We start from the raw sequence: 18,901 nt of genomic DNA, 5'->3' as shown, positions 1-18,901 counted from the left end.
GTTTTTCTTTTATGTTTCTATGCAGTGATTAACATAGAAATCATTGTTTCCAACTAGAGGTTTCATTATTCCTTCATAGTATTTTAACTTTCTCACCAAGTTGATAAAAGAAATGATGGTGTTAAAGAAATTCAGTATTCTTCCTTCCCTCCCTTCCTTTTTTCCATTCTTCTTAACTTTCATCCTTCTTTCCTCTTCTGCCCTTCTTTCTTTCCCTTCTTCTTTTGTTTTATGCTCACTGTGCTGTTTTGTGGTTTAGGTTGATGGCCTTTTCATTGGTCTTTTGCTTAACTTTAGAGACTCCACAGCTTCACTTATTTGGGAAAAAATTGAAGAGCCGTCCATAGATTGTCATGAATTTGAGGAGCTGTTTTCTAAAACTGCTGTTAAGGAGAGAAAGAAGCCTATTTCTGACACCATCACAAAGACCAAGGCTAAACAAGTGAGTATCTTGTGCTTTCTAAAATTGGACAGAGTTTCTGGCATAAGTGAACCTATAATTGGAGAAAAACTTAGAAATAGCGTCTGGGCTGTGTAAACCTCCATAGACATTAAACAGAGAGCAAAGGTTAGAATTTTAACCTTTGAATAGTTAAGACTATTTCAAATAGAACAAATAATCATCTTCATCAAATGATAATGTCCTATTTTTTGTAACCTCATAATACTTATTTCCCGAATCTCAGTAATTGCTGTTTCTAGAATTACTTGTTTAGAAATATATTGTCACTTGATTTAAATCCATCTTAATACAAGTATGCATGGGAGGGAAGGAAAGGATAGGCAAAGAGAAATGAGCAAGAAATTACCCCAGTCCTCTGGAAACTGGTAATGTGTTTGATCACTCCTTATTTTATACCTCCACTGGATGCTGTTGGAACCCAGCTAAATGACTGCACTGAATTTGAAATATGGGAAAAAATCTTATGCCCAATTCCAACATATCCTTCCTGTGCTAGGGCAGCCTTCTCTCCAACCTATGTCACCTGGTTCAGGTAAAGAAGGAATTTGGAGGGAAGCATCTCTAAGAAACATTTTCAACTGGTACATCAGTTATACTTGATCATAAGATGATTTTGTTATAAATTTCCCACAATTATGAGCTCCAGATAGAAGGTATGGGCTCTTGGAGCCCATCTTTTACTCTGAAATGGAGAGAGGCTATGTTGCTTATCTTCTGCAGGGCTGGGAGGGGGATGAGGAGGAGTACACGAGCAAAGGACTAGCAGACAGCTCCGTCTTGGGAGAGAGAGCTGAGGCGCCATGTCGTCAGTGTTCTCCTGACACTGTGTCCCCAGATGAGTGCCACCTCATGGGGCACTTCTCTGAATTTTTGCCTCTGACCTGGAGGCTGTAACTAAGCACATGACCCAGAGCTATTCCCATCAGTAGCTATTGGGAGCAGACAGCTCCTATTGGATGGACACTGCCAAATCCAGCCAGGGAAAGAAGGACTTAGATGGCCAGCTGGCTGCCTGGAGCGCCTAGCCAGGCTCAACCCAGACATTTCATTACTCTCAGAATAATTCATGCCCAAATAGTTTGCCATTGAATTTTTCTGAACCATTTATTGCATTGCAGTTGGTTGATGGTAACTTTAATTCAATAACTGTGGTAAATCGGACAGTACCTGGCACATAGTAAGCATTTAATAAGTATTTGCTAATTTAACAAACCAGCTGACTGATGGAGGAACACTTAAAAAAAATCAGTGAGTATGCCCAGTAGTAATTAAAACTAGAAAATCATTCATGTCATAATAATTAATAATGCCAAGGGGACGGTCTAAAGAGGAATAAAGGTAGATGGAAAACCACATTTTCTCTGGCAGAGACAAGGACTGTAAAATCTTTTCCACTTAGATATATACACATTTTCAGGCTGAGTCATCAGTTCTCTTCTCATGGCTGTACTGGAGATGGAAAAACTTCCTGGGCATGGATTATGGGTGGAGAGCACAGACATCGGGGAGACGCAGGCAGCCAGCGTAGCTTCCATTGCTGAGTGGAAGGTGCCTTCCTCATGTGCTGCCTGAGGCTCTAGGATTTCATGGTTTATTTGACATTGTATTCAGTTTTTAGCATACGCAAATGATTTCTATGTGAATCATCAAAACTTGAAATTCAACTAGGCGGCAGGAGATGATATGAAGCGCAGCTGTATTAAACATCACCTATACATAATCACCTCACCCTCTCATTAAGACATTTCATAACCTGTAGATAAGAGACATTGCCAATGTCATAACTTACACTTATCAATAGTGACACTGCTATTGACCTTGAACCTCAAACAGGTCTGTGTGACTGTCTCCATCATTACTAATATGTTTGTTCAGCAGCTCTTGGCTCGGTACTGAGCTTTTCATTTCAAATCTGACTTTGTAGGGGTACAAATGCATTTTCTGTATCTTAGAGAGATTAAAAAAACTGTTGCAAAGTGATATATTGCTGAACAAATCAAGTTTTATTTAACTTCATTGTATGTGGGAGAAAAAAATCTATCCATTCAATTTACTTGTGACATTTAAAATTTTGTTTAAGTGTATTTTCTGGGTGCATACAAATAGTCCCGTTTATATGAGAAAGGTATACTGATTGTATGTGCAGACCTTTTGGTACCTCATGATTTATTTCCAGTAAAACTAATAGCCTTTAATGCTATGGCATATGTTTATGGAGTTATTTCAAGCAATTCTTCTTATATACAATGGGAGCTGGGAGTTCTGTTTTTCTTTAAATATTTAAAAATAGTCAAATAATTTTTCTGCCATCTGTCTTCTTGAATGTTAGACCGCAGTCAAATAGGTTGGTATTTACGAGGTGCCTATGCTGTTTTCATTCTCCTAGCAGAGACATTTTCAGAGTGATAATAGAAGATTCCTTAGCAGGGTACATTGCCATTTGGCTTAAAGAGAAAGAGGTATTCTCTTGATACCTAGACTAAAAGAAAGAATATATTCTTGTGTTTCTAAATCATTTTTCTTCCAATGAATCTATGGCAAAGGACTTTGTATCTTTCTAATAGAGCATATATTGGAGTTTGTCCTGTGACGTTTATTCTTCTTTATTTTGAAGTATCAAACATAGGAAATTAGCTGAGAAGGTATATGATAGTTTACTGAACCGTGGTTTGATATATGCTTAAGCAAATGAATGGGACACTTATATTTAAGAATTAAATATTAACTGCTAACTTAAAAAAAGCCATTAACACCTGTTGCTTAAGGAATAAAGAGGAAAATAGAGAAAGCAATCTCATGTAATGCTCACATTTAAACATTGATATACATACCACTTACCCACTTTAAAGGAATGCTCTAGAGGCAGTAAACATTTAGCCTGATCTCTCTATTTCCAGGATGATTCAGTGATTCATTGATTATTGATGTTGACCCTAAGACATCTCAGGTATCTTGTGATCAAACAAAGACTAAAATAAGTTTAACCCAAGTTTGTGAACAAGAAAGAGAGAGAATTGACTTTGAAATGATGTTGATAATAAAGATTATATCAAAAAAGGAAATTTCTAGTTAATCGTGTGTCAAATGAAGCCATAAATAAATACATTTTGGTTAACACACTGATAGTAGTAGTAGTAGTAGAACAAAAACAATAACAGTAATTATTACGGAAACCACAAGTCATATTGTGCCTTATTTACTTCTATAATCCTCATAATCCTATAGGTAGATATCAGAATCTCAAGGTTTATACTATAGAAAACTGAGATATGGAAGGGTTAAACAGTGTTCCCAAGCTAGTAAGTGGCAGAATTTGAGTTCAGACTCCAGCTGCTTGGCTATGGATTCTGTGTTCTTAGTAAACTACATTGTAAGCATGCATGTGAAATGTTTCTATGTGAACTTAAATATACTATTTTATTTATATGGAGACCAGAATGTGGACTTTTTAAAGAAAATTTGAATTTTGTGCATAGATTTTTTTCGATATATACTCAATATTTAAGTGTCTAGTTATAATTATGAAATTATAAGGGGAAACACTTTTAAAGTCTTTTCCACACCTAACCAATTTTGACAAGTACATAAATTATGATGCCTCCAAGCACGGTGCTTGCCCAGTTGAATAAAATGTTATCTCAGTGATGTGAGATTTAGACATAGCTTCTGTAAGCAATAAAAACGAGGGGCATTTGCTTGTATGGCGTAAAAATAGTGGTTAGAGACAGACAGCAACTGTGGCTAAACCTCAACAAATGTCAAGTGATGATACTTTTTGTTCATCCCATAATAACCCAAAAGGGAACCAACTTTGTAAAGTATGCTTTAAATAAATAATATCTAATCATGCTTAAAAGATCTGTAAGGGGCCATGCTACCCACAAGGTAAATTTGCACGCAGAAGTGAACAAGAATGACTAAGAATCATCTGTGTTGGGAAACGGACTTTGGCCCAGTGGTTAGGGCGTCCGTCTACCATATGGGAGGTCCGCGGTTCAAACCCCGGGCCTCCTTGACCCGTGTGGAGCTGGCCATGCGCAGCGCTGATGCGCGCAAGGAGTGCCGTGCCACGCAAGGGTGTCCCCTGCGTGGGGGAGCCCCACGTGCAAGGAGTGCGCCCGTGAGGAAAGCCGCCCAGCGTGAAAAAGAAAGAGCAGCCTGCCCAGGAATGGCGCCGCCCACACTTCCCGTGCCGCTGATGACAACAGAAGCGGACAAAGAAACAAGACGCAGCAAATAGACACCAAGAACAGACAACCAGGGGAGGGGGGGAAATTAAATAAATAAATAAATCTTTAAAATAAAATAAAATAAAATAAAAGAATCATCTGTGTTAATTTTGAAATCCATAACTGACATTTGTATAACCATTTAATGTAACACAAATGATTGTCTTCGTGGGTTTCTTCTGTTCTATTTATCAGATTAAAATTCTCTGTCCAAAGAATGGAGGAGTAAACTAGTCCTAATAGTTAAATGTTTGTTAGGCTTCAGCCTCTGGAAATATGATTAGAAAAATAGATAGTTAAATCTGCTACTTATTATAAGGGAGGTAATAAAAAGACTCATTAAAATGCACATTTAGAGCAGATGTAATTGTTAAGGAATTAGACATTTGGTATCCTGTTCAATCTTTCCGTTGTACTTGATGACCTAACCTCTAAAAAGGTTTATTTTTAATGTGGTAAAAATTCATAATGATGGGAAAACAAGCTTATATTCAAATGCTCTTATATGGGAGTGTATAACATTGTAACAATTCTAAAACATTCATCCTTATGTGAAATAGATATTACTACTAGAAGACTTCCTCTTGCTATGTTGGAGAATTGGGAAAACTTGTCTGCTATACTTCAAATATTATCATCTGATAATAGTATTTATTGATATAAAAAGGAAAAAGAAGTTATGTATTTTACCCATAAATCTCTGCTTCACTTTTATTATTTTTTATAAGTATTTATTTTTATATATTTTATTATGTTTTATAATAAATGAATTTGTATGTTCACAGGGTGATAGACTGATAATCTGAATAATGAAAGTTTATCTTTTTGTATTGGCATTAATTTTTCCAGTTGTAGCTGGCAAGATATGTTTTAATTTGGACAGATATATGTTGTTTAGATTGAAGTTCTAAAATAATGTCTGAAATGCCAAATATCTTATAATAAGACAATTTAGATTTGTTTTTGGGATGCATAATAAACATTTGGTACTTTGTAACTTTTAACTTGACATCTGCTTTCAATAGAATACATTCTTATTGCAAGCCTTAAAAATGTATTTACGTAGAAAACCACATCAAAATACAAACCTATAATTAGACAAACATAGGTTTTGTGGAATCTGGATTTGGTTTAGATGTTGAAAGATTTATTATTTTTTTGAAGATGCTATTCCTATAACTATTTGTAGAGTATACCCAATCAATTCAAAGAATGCAATAATAATAACCACTATTTTAAAAATTTTCTTTCAGCCAAGAAATTGTTTTATACTTCTAAGTTAAAGGGTAAAAAACACCAATAGCATAATGAAAAGAAAATATAATTAAGCTAATGATCCCTGACCTTGCTAGATTATGCATTATGGCAATTTTATTTGATTAATTGCACATTGGAATTGCATAAAATCTAATCATTATGCTGAAGGTTAATTCTTTTTGACTTTTTATGTATATACTATGATGGCATTAAAATTCTGTTTAGTTATATAAGAAAGGGGTACTGATTTTTAATGGCTGGGATGTTCTGTTTATAATGGTACATATTAACTGAAGAAAGATTGCTTGGAAAATTCCTTCAAGATTCGTTACCATATTATGATAGTTATAAAACTAAACTCATCCTGGCAAAACTAAGAAAAGATTTTTGGGTGATTCACAGAGCAGTAATTCTATATAGAACAGTTGATGGGAAAGTGTTTTCTCAATACAGCCAGTATAGAGTGGAACAGCTGCTAGAAAAAGCCTTGGAAAACTAAAGGGGGATACCAATCACTTTCAGGGTTGCAACCCTTTCTTTATAGGAAGGTTGCAGGATTGATCCATTTCAGCAGGGGATATAGCCGAGAAAATAAATTATATACCAGTGAGGGCACAGGATTTCTCTGGAAGGCCAATTTATTATTGCACAACCTAAGAGAGAAAGTAATAGGTAATTCAAGTGACTACACTTGAATTATCCTTCAAGTTCCACATTATATACCAACAGCAAGTGTCTTGGGTGGCCAAGAATTGAATAGAGTGTGTTGGTTCGACTTGGGGCTTGAGGGCTATGTGGAGGCGATGAGACTTGAAGAATTTATTTGGTTTATATATATAGAGAGAGAATTATGGGATGATTTTTGAGAACAGCAGCATGAACAAAGATTTCCCTGCAGCTTATTTAAAATCATAATAAATCAAAGTTGTAGTAAGTTTCTCTGTATGTAGAAAGCTCCTGTCTGAGGGCATCAGGAATATGAATCTCGACATTATATATTCATTGCTCTTAGCTGAATGCATTTCCTTTTCATCCTCCTAGCAAAAGTCTTTATGTTTGTCATATGAGAAATAAGTTTGAGAATTGAACTTGGATTAATTTAACCTGAAGTTTATTTTGTATCTGGGTACTAAGTAGTGGAATGTATATTTCTTTACCATGGACAGCAACAGTATTTTGTGTAATCCCAAAACAAAGGAGAAATTTATTCCTTATTTGACTTACCTAGTTACAATTATGATAGCTGTAGGAAGGAGTGCTGGTAACACTGGTCTGATTACTCATAATGTACCTCATCTTGACCTAAGCTGAAAAATGGTTTCACTTATCTGAGGACATAAATTCAAGACTGAGAAGAAAAAATAATGTTCTTATTTATGTTTTCTCATTTTTAAACATTTAAATAGGCATATACATTTGTGTTTCTTTTTCAAAACCATATTTGTAATAAAAGATTTCTGAACATTTCTCTTTAATTTTTCTGTCAAACGTTAATATATTGATCTTTAAAATTACTTAATATATAATTTGAAACTATCTTAAGTGTTTACTTTACAAAGATTTTTTGCAGGTGGACCTTCTGGAATGGCAGAATAAGGAGCTTGGACTCTCTTCCCAGCAGGACAGCAATTTAATTGGTGAAAAGCATTAAAAATAATTTAAAGTCTTTGGAAATTGTCTTTAGGGCATGCAGGAAATGAAGAAACATTCATTCAAAATATCTTCTAAGTCAAAAAAAGAACAGTGAGACTTTTTGGAATTTGAACTATGACCTGTTCAGTTACCACCTACCCTTCCAGTCTGTGTTATGGAAGCTCTACCCTGTGTGCATGTGCAGCAAGAAGACAGGCGCTCCTCTCAGCTCTGTCTGAGGATATGTTTTCACCCTGGAGGAGGAGCTGGCATTCCTGATGCCCCCCAGTCCTGTGTCTCAGAAGCTCTATTCCAGGAAAGCATGGAGAAATAGGTAAAGAGACAGCCAGAAGGACCCTCCAGGGATCCTGTTCAACTCTGTGAGTCGGGAAGGCTATGCACATGCACTAGGCTTCACTCACACGGGAGCTATCAGAGCAAGATGTGGGGCAACTTGGAAGCATTCCCTAAATCTTATACATACACATTAGTGTGGAGTGGAAGCTTCAAGAACAAAGGACTTAAATACAATCTCAGGGGCGACTCCTAGGAAACCAGGCTTAAAGATAATATCATAGCCATCTCTGGTAGTCTGGAAACTGTGTGGATGCCCAAGGCTGAAACCTGTCATGAGCAATTGGAGAGGGATAATCCAGGCTAATAATTCCTGGCTGACTCTGGGGGAAAATATGTAATCTTCCTGAACTGTGATAACAGCCCGCAAGTTCCCCTGTCTCTTCCCATCATGCTTCACCAAAAGTGGTTAAGGGTTTTTAAATCTAAGCGTTTAAGGGCAGTTAACCACAACCTTTGACCAATTACTGGGTTGTCCCTGCCTAGGGATAATGCCAAGGTAGTCAGGCTAAAGATTAAAAACCTGGGGAAAATGTGAACAAGAGCACCAGAAACAGCATTGGAGTAGACTTCACTGAAATAGTCCAGCCAGATAACTAAACAAATAAACAAGCAAACAAAAACAGTAAGTTCTAGGCAGATAGGGGTGAGTCAGTATCCAGAGTTGCTACAATATATTATCTGAAATGTTCATTATTTAACAAAAACAACAATAACAAGACATGCAGAGAATCAGGAGTGTGTAACCTATACATGGGGGTGGGGGAAGGAAGGAGTAATAACTGCTTTAGAGGGGGCCCAGGTATTGGATTTAACAAAGTTCAAAGCAGCAGCCATTCTAAATATGTTCATAGAACTAAAGGAAACCATTTTTAAGAATTAAAAGAAGATTTGATAATATCTCATCAGGCACTATCAAGAAATAAGTGAAAATTATAAAGAAATTTTGGAGTTGAAAAATACATTAACCACAATGAAAAAAAAAACACTGGATGACTTAGCAGTAGATTTATGGTACCAAAAGAGGATCTGCAAATTGGAAGATACATCCGCAAATTTTATAGTCTGAAGAAGAAAGGAAAAAGAATGAAAAAAATATGACAAAGCCTCGAAAAGTGCAGGGCACCATTAAATGCATCAATGTATATGAAATGGAAGTATCAAAAGGAGAGGAGAGTGAAACAGGGACAGGAAAAAATTTTTGAATAAATAATGTCTGAACCCTTCCTAAATTAATTTATGCATCTGAGAAGTTCAGCAAACTCCAGGTACATAAAAAGAGATCCACACTCTGATATATCATAGTGAAAATATTGAAAGCCAAAGATGAAAAATCTTGCAAGCAACAAGAGAAAAACAGCTATTCACACACAAGGGAACTACAGTAAGATTAACAGCAGATTTCTCAGCAGAAACAATGGAGGCCAGGAGGCAATGAACTGACATGTTTAAAGTGCTGAAATAGAAAAGTTGTCAATCAGAATCATACATCTAGCAAAACTATCTTTAAAAAAGGAAGGCAAAATAAAGACATTCCCAAATAAAGATAAACTGAGAGAATTCCTTGCTAAGAGATCTGCTTTGGAAGGAATACAGAGGAAATTCTTCAGGCTGAAAGCAATTTGACAGCAGACTATGAATCAAATTCACACCAAAACCTGAAGAGCACTGGTAAATGTAATTATGTAGGTAGTTACAAAAGATAATGTAATTGAATATTTTCTCCTTTTTTCTCTTGACTGATTTTAAAAGTGGTTGTATTAAGCCATATGTATATAATTGTATTGATTGGTCTATCACATACAAAAATGTAATATATTTGACAATAACAGCATGAAGGAGATGAGTTGGAGCAAAGGTGTACTGGAGTGAGGCAGTTACACAAGGTGGTAACTCAAATCTGTAGGAAGAAATGAAGAGAATCAGAAAAGGTGAATAAGAGTAATATAACAAAAGCTATAAATATTTATTTCTCTCCTTATCTCTGCTTCTTTAAAAGACATAAGATTATATAAGTTACTCATTATAATGATTATATATATACGTAGTGTTAGAACAAAAAGGTGGAGAGAGATTGAAGCTGTAGATGAACAAAGTTTAAAGTTTTCATGTTTTGCTAGGATTAAGTCAGTATAAATCTGAAGTAAATTCTGAAATTAAGATATATGTTATAAGCCCTAGAATTACCAATAAGAAAACTCAAGAATATAATTAAGAAATCACAACAGGAATTAAAATGTTACACTAGAATATATCCATTTAATACAAAAAAGACACTAAGGAATAAATAGAGAAACAAAAAAAGATATGAGACAAATAGAAAACAAAATGCAAAATGGCAGAGGCAAATCCAATCGTATCAATAATATGAAATGAAAATGGATTACACAATCCAATAAAAAGGCAGATGTTATCAGATTGGATTAAAAACTAAGGTCCAAATATATACTGTATATAGGAGACTTGAGGTTCAAAGATACAAGTATGTTGAAAGGTTGGAACAACCTAAAACAATTATTAGAGAATTGGAGTATTTCTCTCTTTAAATAGAACAAACATTACTCCCACTGAATAATTCCTGGGGTCTTTACTTTGACCATCTTTAACCCCATCTCTACAGGAGTTTCCTTAGCTGTTGCAGATATTCCAGTACAAAGTCACTGGTAATAAATGTTCGAAAAACCACAGATCTCTGGATAACCGCAGATCTGTGCCATAAAGGCTGCTTCTGAAGTAGGCCCCAGTCAATATATAATTGTGTCAAACTCATTGGCATCTGGCTGATTTTTCCAGTATATGGACTTCCTGAGAATGTGTGGTCCTGAAAATCAGCTTTGCATAAAGTACTGAGCACTCGTGTGGTCAAGAAACTGAGAATAGCATCTACAGGAGGTTCTTTAACTGGTAAGCCAAATATAGATGGACAGTTCGGTTAAAAGTTGTGATACATTTAAGGTATAAGTCTAGTCAGGAAAACAAGAGACTCCCAATCAGGCTCATCTTTCCTGGAGATTCCACACACACAACTATAAAAATGACAGCCTGAACACTACGTTCAACTGGTAGCAAGAAGGTACTCGGTGAATGTGAGCTCTTAATTTGCATCAGCTTCTTCTGATTCTTTTTTGTCAGGCATGCTTTGACTCTATTAAAACATATATGTACACATACATTAAACGTTATTAGCCTTTAGAGAAAAAACAACCAAATATATCTATTGTTGTGCCCAACAGTAGAGCCTTATGGTTGGAGACTTCAATGCCCCACTTTCAATAATGGATAGAACAATTAGGCAGAAGATCAGCAAGTATAAAGAAAACTTAAACAATACTAAAAACAAACTAGATCTAACATATTTATAGAGCACTCCACCTAACCAGAGCAAAATACACCATTGTTTCAAGCTCACATAGAACATTCTGTATGATAGACTCTATGCTATGCCACAAAACAAGCCTTAATAAATTGAAAAAGAAATTATTGGAGAAGTTGTGGGTTGACAGAACAATCAGGCATAAAATAGAGGACTCCCATACCCCACTCCCCTGTCAAAACCTTGCATTGGTGTGGAACATTTGTTACAACTGATAGCACATTTTTATAATTCTACTGTTTTTCTAAGTACTAGTAGCCAGCATTTATTGAGAAATTTTATGTTCTAGGCCCTATGTGAAGCGATTTACAGGGATTACCTCATTCAGAACACACAATACACAGGCCTGTGAAATGTGCTATAATTAATAATATTTCCATTTTTTTTAGCTGGAGAAGTAGGTTTACAGAAAAATCATGTAAAAATGACAGTGTTCCATATTCCCCTTTTGTTGGTACTTTGCATTAGCATGGTACCTTTATTAAAATCGATGAAAGATTATTACAATGGTATCATCTGTTGCCCATAGTTTACATTTGGTGTATTTTTCTCAAATACCACCCTTTATTAACACCTTGTATTAGTGTCATACATTTGTTATAATTCATGAAAAAGCATTCTTATAATTGTACTGTTAACTTTAATCCATCACCTACAATAGGGTTCACTGTGTTACACAGTCCTGTGTTTTATTTTTTAACTTTTATTCTGGTAACATATATGACCTAAAGTTTCATGTTTTAACCAAATTCATATATATAATTCAGTGCTGTTAATCATCCAGTAATGTGCTATCATCACCACCATCCATTTCCATACTTTTACAGTCAGCCTAAATAGAAATTCTGTACAAATTAAGCATCAACTTCCCATTCTTTACACCAGTCTATCCCTGGTAACCTATTTTCTAGATTCTAACTCTGTGGGTTTGCTTATTATAATTAGTTCATATCTGTGAGATCATACAGTATTTGTCCTTTTGTGTCTGACTTATTTCACTCAGCCTAATGTCCTCAAGGTTCATCCATGTAGCATCAGGATTTCATTCCTTTTTATAGCTGAATAATCCATTGTACGTACATAAAATATTATCATTTCATTGGTTGATGGACACTTGGGTGCTTTCACCTTTTGACAATTGTGAATAATACTTCTGTAAACACTGGTGTGCAAATATTTCTTTGAGTCCTTTAAATTCTTCTGGGTATATAACTAGCAGTGAGATTGCTGGGTCATATGGTAATTCTGTAATTATGAGGATTTGCCACGCTTCCACAGCAACTGCACTATTTCCACTAGCAATGAATGAGTGTTCCTATTTCTCATCTTATCCAATATTTATAATTTTCTGCTGTTTTTTGTTTTTTTTTAAATTGTAGCCATTCTAGTGGGTACAAAATGGTATCTCATTGTGGTTTTGATTTGCATTTCCCCAATAGCTAGTCATGTTGAATATCTTTTCATATGCTTTTTAGCCATTTGTATATCTTCTTTGGAGAAATGTCTACTTAAGTCTTTTGTCCATTTTTAATTGGATTGTCTATTGTTTAGTTGTAAGATTTCTTTTTATATTTTGCATGTTATTAAACCCTTATCAGATATATGGTTTCCAGATATTTTTCTCCTACTGAGTAGGTTCTTTTCACTTTCATGACAAAGTATTTGATACACAAAAGTTTTTAGTTTTCAGGAGGTCCCATTTATCTATTTTTCTTTTGTTGCTTGTGCTTTGGGTATAAATTCTAAAAAACCATTGCTTAACAAAAGATTCTGAAAGTGCTTCCCTATATTTTCTTCTAGGAGTTTTATAACCTTGGTTCTAATATTTAGATCTGTGATCCATTTTGAGTTAGTTTTTGTATAAGGTGTGAGATAGGGGTCCTCAATTGACCATAGATGTGAGAATCTATTTCTGACTTTTTAGTTGTATTCCACTGGTCAATATAGCTATCCTTGTGCCAGTAACTTGCTTTTTTTTTAATCACTGTAGCTTTGTAATAAGTTTTAAAATCCAGGAAGTGTGAACCCTCCAATTTTGCTCTTAGTTTTCAAGATGTTTTTGGCTATTTGGGGCTCCTTCTTCTTCCAAATAAATTTGACGGTTAGCTTTCCCATTTCTGCAAAGTGGGCTGTTGGAATTTTTATTTGAATCTATAAATCATTTTAGATAGAATTGACATCTTAATGATTTTTCTCTTCTAATCCATGAACATGAGATATCCTATATATTTAAGTCTTCTTTGATTTCTTTTATCAATGTTTTGTGATTTTTTTGTACAAGTCCTTTATATCCTTGGTTGAATTTGTTCTTAGATATTTGATTCTTTGAGTTGCTATTATAAATGGAATTTTTTCTTAATATCCTCCTCAGATTGCTCATTACTAGTGTATAGACATACTACTAATTTTTGTGTGTCGATCTTGTACCTCACCACTTCATTGAACTTATGTGTTAGTAACTTTGCTGTGGATTTTTCAGGACTTTCTATATATAGGATCATAACATCTGGAAATACTGAAAGTTTTACTTCTTCCTGTCCAATTTGGATGCCTTTTATTTCTTTTTCTTCCCTAACTACTCTGGCTAGAACTTCCAGTACAATGTTGAATAACTCTGATGACATTTGTCATCCTTGTCTTGTTCCAGATCTTAGAGGGAAAGCTTTCAGTCTTTCACCACTGAGTATGATGTTAGCTATGGGATTTTCATATATGTCCTTTATCATGTTGAAGAAATTTTCTTCTATTACTTTATTTCAAAGTGTTTCTTTTAAAAAAGGATGCTGGGTTTGTCAAATGCCTTTTCTAAATCATTGAAGATTATCATTTGTTTTTTCCCTTTGTTTTGTTAATGAGCTGTAATACCTTAATTGATTGTCTTATGTTGAACCATGCTTACATACTAAGGATAAAATGCACTCAATCATGGTGTATAATTCTTTATTGGATTAGATTTGCATATATTTTACTGAGGATTTTTGCATCTGTATTCATAATAAAAATTGGTCTTTAATTTTCTTTTCTTGTAGTATCTTTATCTGGCTTTTTTTTTTTGGAAGAGTTTGAGCAGTATTCATATTCTTCTTGGAATGATTGGTGGAATTCACCAGTGAACCCATCTGGTCCTGGGCTTTCCTTTATTGGGTGGCTTTTTTTCCCTTCCCCTGCCCTGCTGTTTTTGCTGTGTCCATTTGCTGTGTGATCTTCTCTTGGTTTGTCTTCTCTTCTCACCTTTCTCCCCTAGGATTCATTGGGATTCGATCCCGGGGACCTCTGATGTAGAGAGAGGTTTCCTGTCAACTCCACCACCTCAGTTTCTGGTCTCTTTCTGTACTTCACCTTGATTCTCCCCTTAGTTTCTCTTTTTGTTGGGTCATCATCTTGCTGTGTGACTCACTTGCGTAGGAACCGGCTCACCATGCAGGTGCTTGATTTGCTGCATGGGCACTTGGCTTGCCATGCGGGTACCGGCTTGCCATGCCGGCACTCACACGGGCACTCGACTCACCACACGGGCACTCAGCTCACGACACGAGCACTTGGCTTGCTTTGTGTGCACTCGGCTTGCCATGCGGGCACTTGCATGAGCACTTGGCTTACTTTGTGGGCCCTCAGCTTGCCATGTAAACACCCATGCGGGCCCTCAGCTCACCATGTGGGCATTCGACTCACCGCGCGGGCACTCGGCTCACCACATGGGCACGCTTTCTCTTCTTTTTCACCAGGAGGCCCCAGGGATCAAACCTGTGTCCTCCCTTATGCTAGGTGGAGGCCTTACCACTTGAGCCACATCCACTTCCCTATTGGATGGCTTTTGATGACTGATTCAATCTCTTTACTTTTCCTTGGTCTGTTGGGCCTTCTATTTCTTCTAAGTCAGTATAGGTTGTTTGTGTGTTTTTAGGAATTTGTCCCTTTCATCTAGGTTGTCTGATTTGTTGGCTTACAGTTTTTCAGAGTATCTTATGATCCTTTTCATTTCTTTGAAGTCATTATTAATGTCCCTCCTCTTGTTTCTGATTTTATTTATGTCTTCTCTCTTATTTTTTCTTTGTCTTCTAGCTAAGAGTTTTCCAATTTTATTGATCTTTACAATGAACCAGCTTGTGATTTAGTTCATTTTCTTTTTTTTTTTTTAATTCTCCATTTCATTTATTTCTATTCTAAAGTTTATTTCTTTTTTTCTGTTTGCTTTGGGATTAGTTTGCTGTTATTTTTCAGGTCTTCTAGGTGTGCATTTAAGTTTTTGATTCAACTCTTTCTTCTTTTTTAATGTAAATGTTTATGGCTATAAAATTTTCTCAGCACTGCCTTTGCTGCAGTTCTGACACATTGTGTTCTTGTTTTCATTCATCCCAAGATACTGGTTTCCCTTGCAATTTCTTTAACCCACCTATTGTTTTGGAGTATGTTAACTTCCAAATATTTGTGGATTTTTCTGGTTTTCTGCCTGTTGATTTCCAGCCTCATTCCATTATGTTCAGAGAAGATGCTTTGTATAATTTCAATCTTTTTTAAGTAATTGAGACCTATTTTTGTGGCTCAGTACATGGTCTACCCTGGAGAATGGTTCATATGCACTTGAGAAGAATGTATATCCTATTGTTTTGGGGTACAAAGTAATATGCTCATTAGGTCTAATTTATCTATCATATTATTCAGGTTCCCTGTTTTCCTTATTGACCCTTTTCCTTTGCTGCACCTCCTTTTCTGTATAGTTTTGTGGTACATCTGATCCTTTTCTTATTTCTGTCTCTTAAAGTATTGTTTAAATACTTTCTTTGTGGTTAACCTGGGGTTTATATTATACAACCTACATCTATAACCTACTAATTTGAGAAAATAACAACTTAGACTCAATAGCATACCATGTTCTCTGCTCCTGTATCCCTCTGTTTCCTCTCTCTCTCTGTTGCTTTTGTTCCATGTTACCACGTTGTATATTCCATGTCCATTATCAGGAAATATTCCTCTGTTTGTTTGTGGTTTTTTTGTGTTCAGTTGCATTCTGATTCTCATAGGAATTAAGAGGAGAGTTGAATATTGAGGATGCAGTACTATTGGATTTTGCATTTATTCTTTTATTTACTGTTACTCATATTTTTCATTTCTTCACACTGGTTCAAGCCACTCGTTTTCCTTTCAACCTACAGAACTCCCTTTAGTAATTGATGCAGGACAGGTCTTTTGTTAATGGACTCTCTGAGTTTCTGTTTATCAGTGAATATTTTAATATCTCCCTCATTTTTGAGGGACAGTTTTGCTAGATAAAGAATTTTTGTCCAGCTTTTTTTTTTCCTTTCAGTAACTTGACTATATCATACCACTGCCTTCTTGCCTCCAAGGTTTCTGATGAGAAATCAGCACTAAGTTTTATAGAGGATCCCTTGTGCATGATGATCACATTTCTTTTGCAGTTTCTAGAATTCTCTTTATCTTTGGCTCTTGACATTCTTATTAGTATGTGATTTGGAATAAGTCTTTTAGGATTTATCCTGTTTTATGTATGTTGTGCTTCTTGGGCATGTATATTTATGTCTTTCTTAGAGACGGGTAATTTTTCATCATATTATTTCTGCCCTTTTTCCCTTCTTTTCTCTTTCCAGGACATCCATGATGTCTATGTTTGTTCCCTTCATGCTGTCACTCAAATTCTTGGGACACTGCTCAATTTTTTTTCTATTCTTTTATCTATTCTGACTATATGATTTCAATTGTCCTGTCTTCTAGTTCACTGGTTCTTTCTTCTGCCTGCTCAAATGTGTATGTCTCTAGTGTATTTTTCCCTCCCCCTCCTCCCTGCTCTGCTATTTTTTTACTCTCTCTGCCTGTTCTCTATGTGATCTTCTGTATCTTTTTCTCTTTTTGTCTTTTCTCATTTTTCTCCTCTTGGATTCACCGGGATTCGATTCCAGAGAACTCTGATGTGAAGAGAGGTTCCCTGTCACCAAAGTTCCTGGTTTCTACTGTCCCTTGCCTTGACTCTCCCTTTCATCTCTCTTCTCGTGTCATCATCTTGCTGCATTACTTACTTGTGTGGGCACTGCTTGCCGCACAGTCACCTGGTTTACTGCGTGGGCACTTGGCTCACCGCATGGGTACTTGGCTTGCTGCAGGGGCACTTGGCTCACCATGTGGTCACTCATGTGGGCACTCAGCTCACCCTGTAGGCCCTGACTTGCTGAGTAGGAATGCCTTTTTATTTTTTTTTTTTAACCCGGAGTTTCCAGGGATTGAATCCGGGTCCTCCCATATGGTAGGCAGAAGCCCAGTCATGTGAGCCATATCTGCCTCCCTCTAGTGTGTTTTTAATCTCTATTTTTGTGCCTTTTATCCCCATAATTTCTGTTGTTTCTTTTTATATTTTCAAATTCTTCTTTATACTCACATATCGTCATCTTAATATCCTTTATCCATATTTTCTTTCATCTCCTTGAATTGATTTAGGGGATTTGTTTGAACTTCTTTGATCAGTTGCTCCAAACACTCTGTCTCCTCTGAATTTTTAGTTTGTTCCCTTGACTGAGCCATACCTTCCTGGTTTTTAGTATGGCTTGTAATTATTTGCTAATGTCTAGGCATCTGATTATATTAATGAGTTAACTCTGAAAATCAGTTTCACCCTCTTGTCTAGGGTTAATTGTTCATTGGCTTTGTGTTAAGGCTTTTCTTTGATGATTGGTCTAACTTACCTTAGACCTTTAGAATAGCCTCTATTTAATTGATCAGATCTTCTCAGTTCTTCTTCATTTGATGCTTGCCCTAGGTATGTGGTATGATTTTTAAGGTAGCACTTTTTATGCAGTTGTTTCCCCTCCAGAAGAAAGCTTCCTTTCCTCTGTTATTTCAGAGAATCTTGATCTGTTTTGTTTGATTTTGTGCAGATTGCAGAATTTCCTCCCCATGCCCTATGATTTGTTTAAATTTAGTACTGTGTTTTTCCTTAAACATTTCATGTCTGAAACCCTCCTGTCTTACAGCAATTATGTTTAAGTCCCCTTCTTTTTCTCTTTGAATCTTTTCTGCCTCCTGTTTCTTCCCTGTTTGTGTATCATCACCAGGAGCCAGATGGGGTCAATATAGGAAGTTGGGTCACACCAGAAAAGTCATGCTCACATTTAAGTAGTCCAACCAACAGAAAGTGGATTGAGTGACTGCTCCACTTGCCAGCTGTTCTGTGCCATGGTTTCTTCCCCCAACCCCTGCCCCTGGGGGACCCTTTGGTATGCAGCATTCCTCAGCAGCTTGTATTCTGCCATGTGTCTTTGCAGACTTGGGTCCCTGTGCCTGAAATTGGGTGGGGTTCTAACTAGCTGCTTTGAGTGACCCTACAGTCTGTGTACATGGTGGGAGGGAAGTGGGCTTCTGCTTCAGAGAGACTCCCAAGCTGCGTGGGACCAAGTGAGTGGGAGGGGAATAGACTGGTACATCCAAAATGGCAATTTCCTACCTGATATTTTTCTTTTTCTTTGATTCAGCATTTGTGAAATCCTTCTCCAGTCTCTCCTGTCCTCTAGAGCTCTATGCAAATGGGATTTGTCTTTTTATTCACTGAATCTCTGGAGAGGTTTTTTCCAGGGGATGTCTTATGTT

General features: G+C 36.2%; 1 protein-coding gene across 1 annotated transcript in view; it reads left to right on the top strand.

The window, feature by feature from the left end:
- Window positions 1-18,901, top strand: part of FMN2 (formin 2) — a 399,341-nt gene that overhangs the window by 132,743 nt on the left and 247,697 nt on the right. The window contains 1 exon segment of the mRNA XM_058309485.2: window positions 298-442. Within this exon segment, the coding sequence (XP_058165468.1) occupies window positions 298-442 (145 nt within the window).

The sequence above is a fragment of the Dasypus novemcinctus genome, chromosome 13, assembly GCF_030445035.2.
Source record: "Dasypus novemcinctus isolate mDasNov1 chromosome 13, mDasNov1.1.hap2, whole genome shotgun sequence".
In the NCBI taxonomy this organism is placed as follows: Eukaryota; Metazoa; Chordata; class Mammalia; order Cingulata; family Dasypodidae; genus Dasypus; species Dasypus novemcinctus.
The sequence above is the reverse complement of the archived record's forward strand: the minus strand, read 5'-3'. Positions and strand labels throughout refer to the sequence as shown.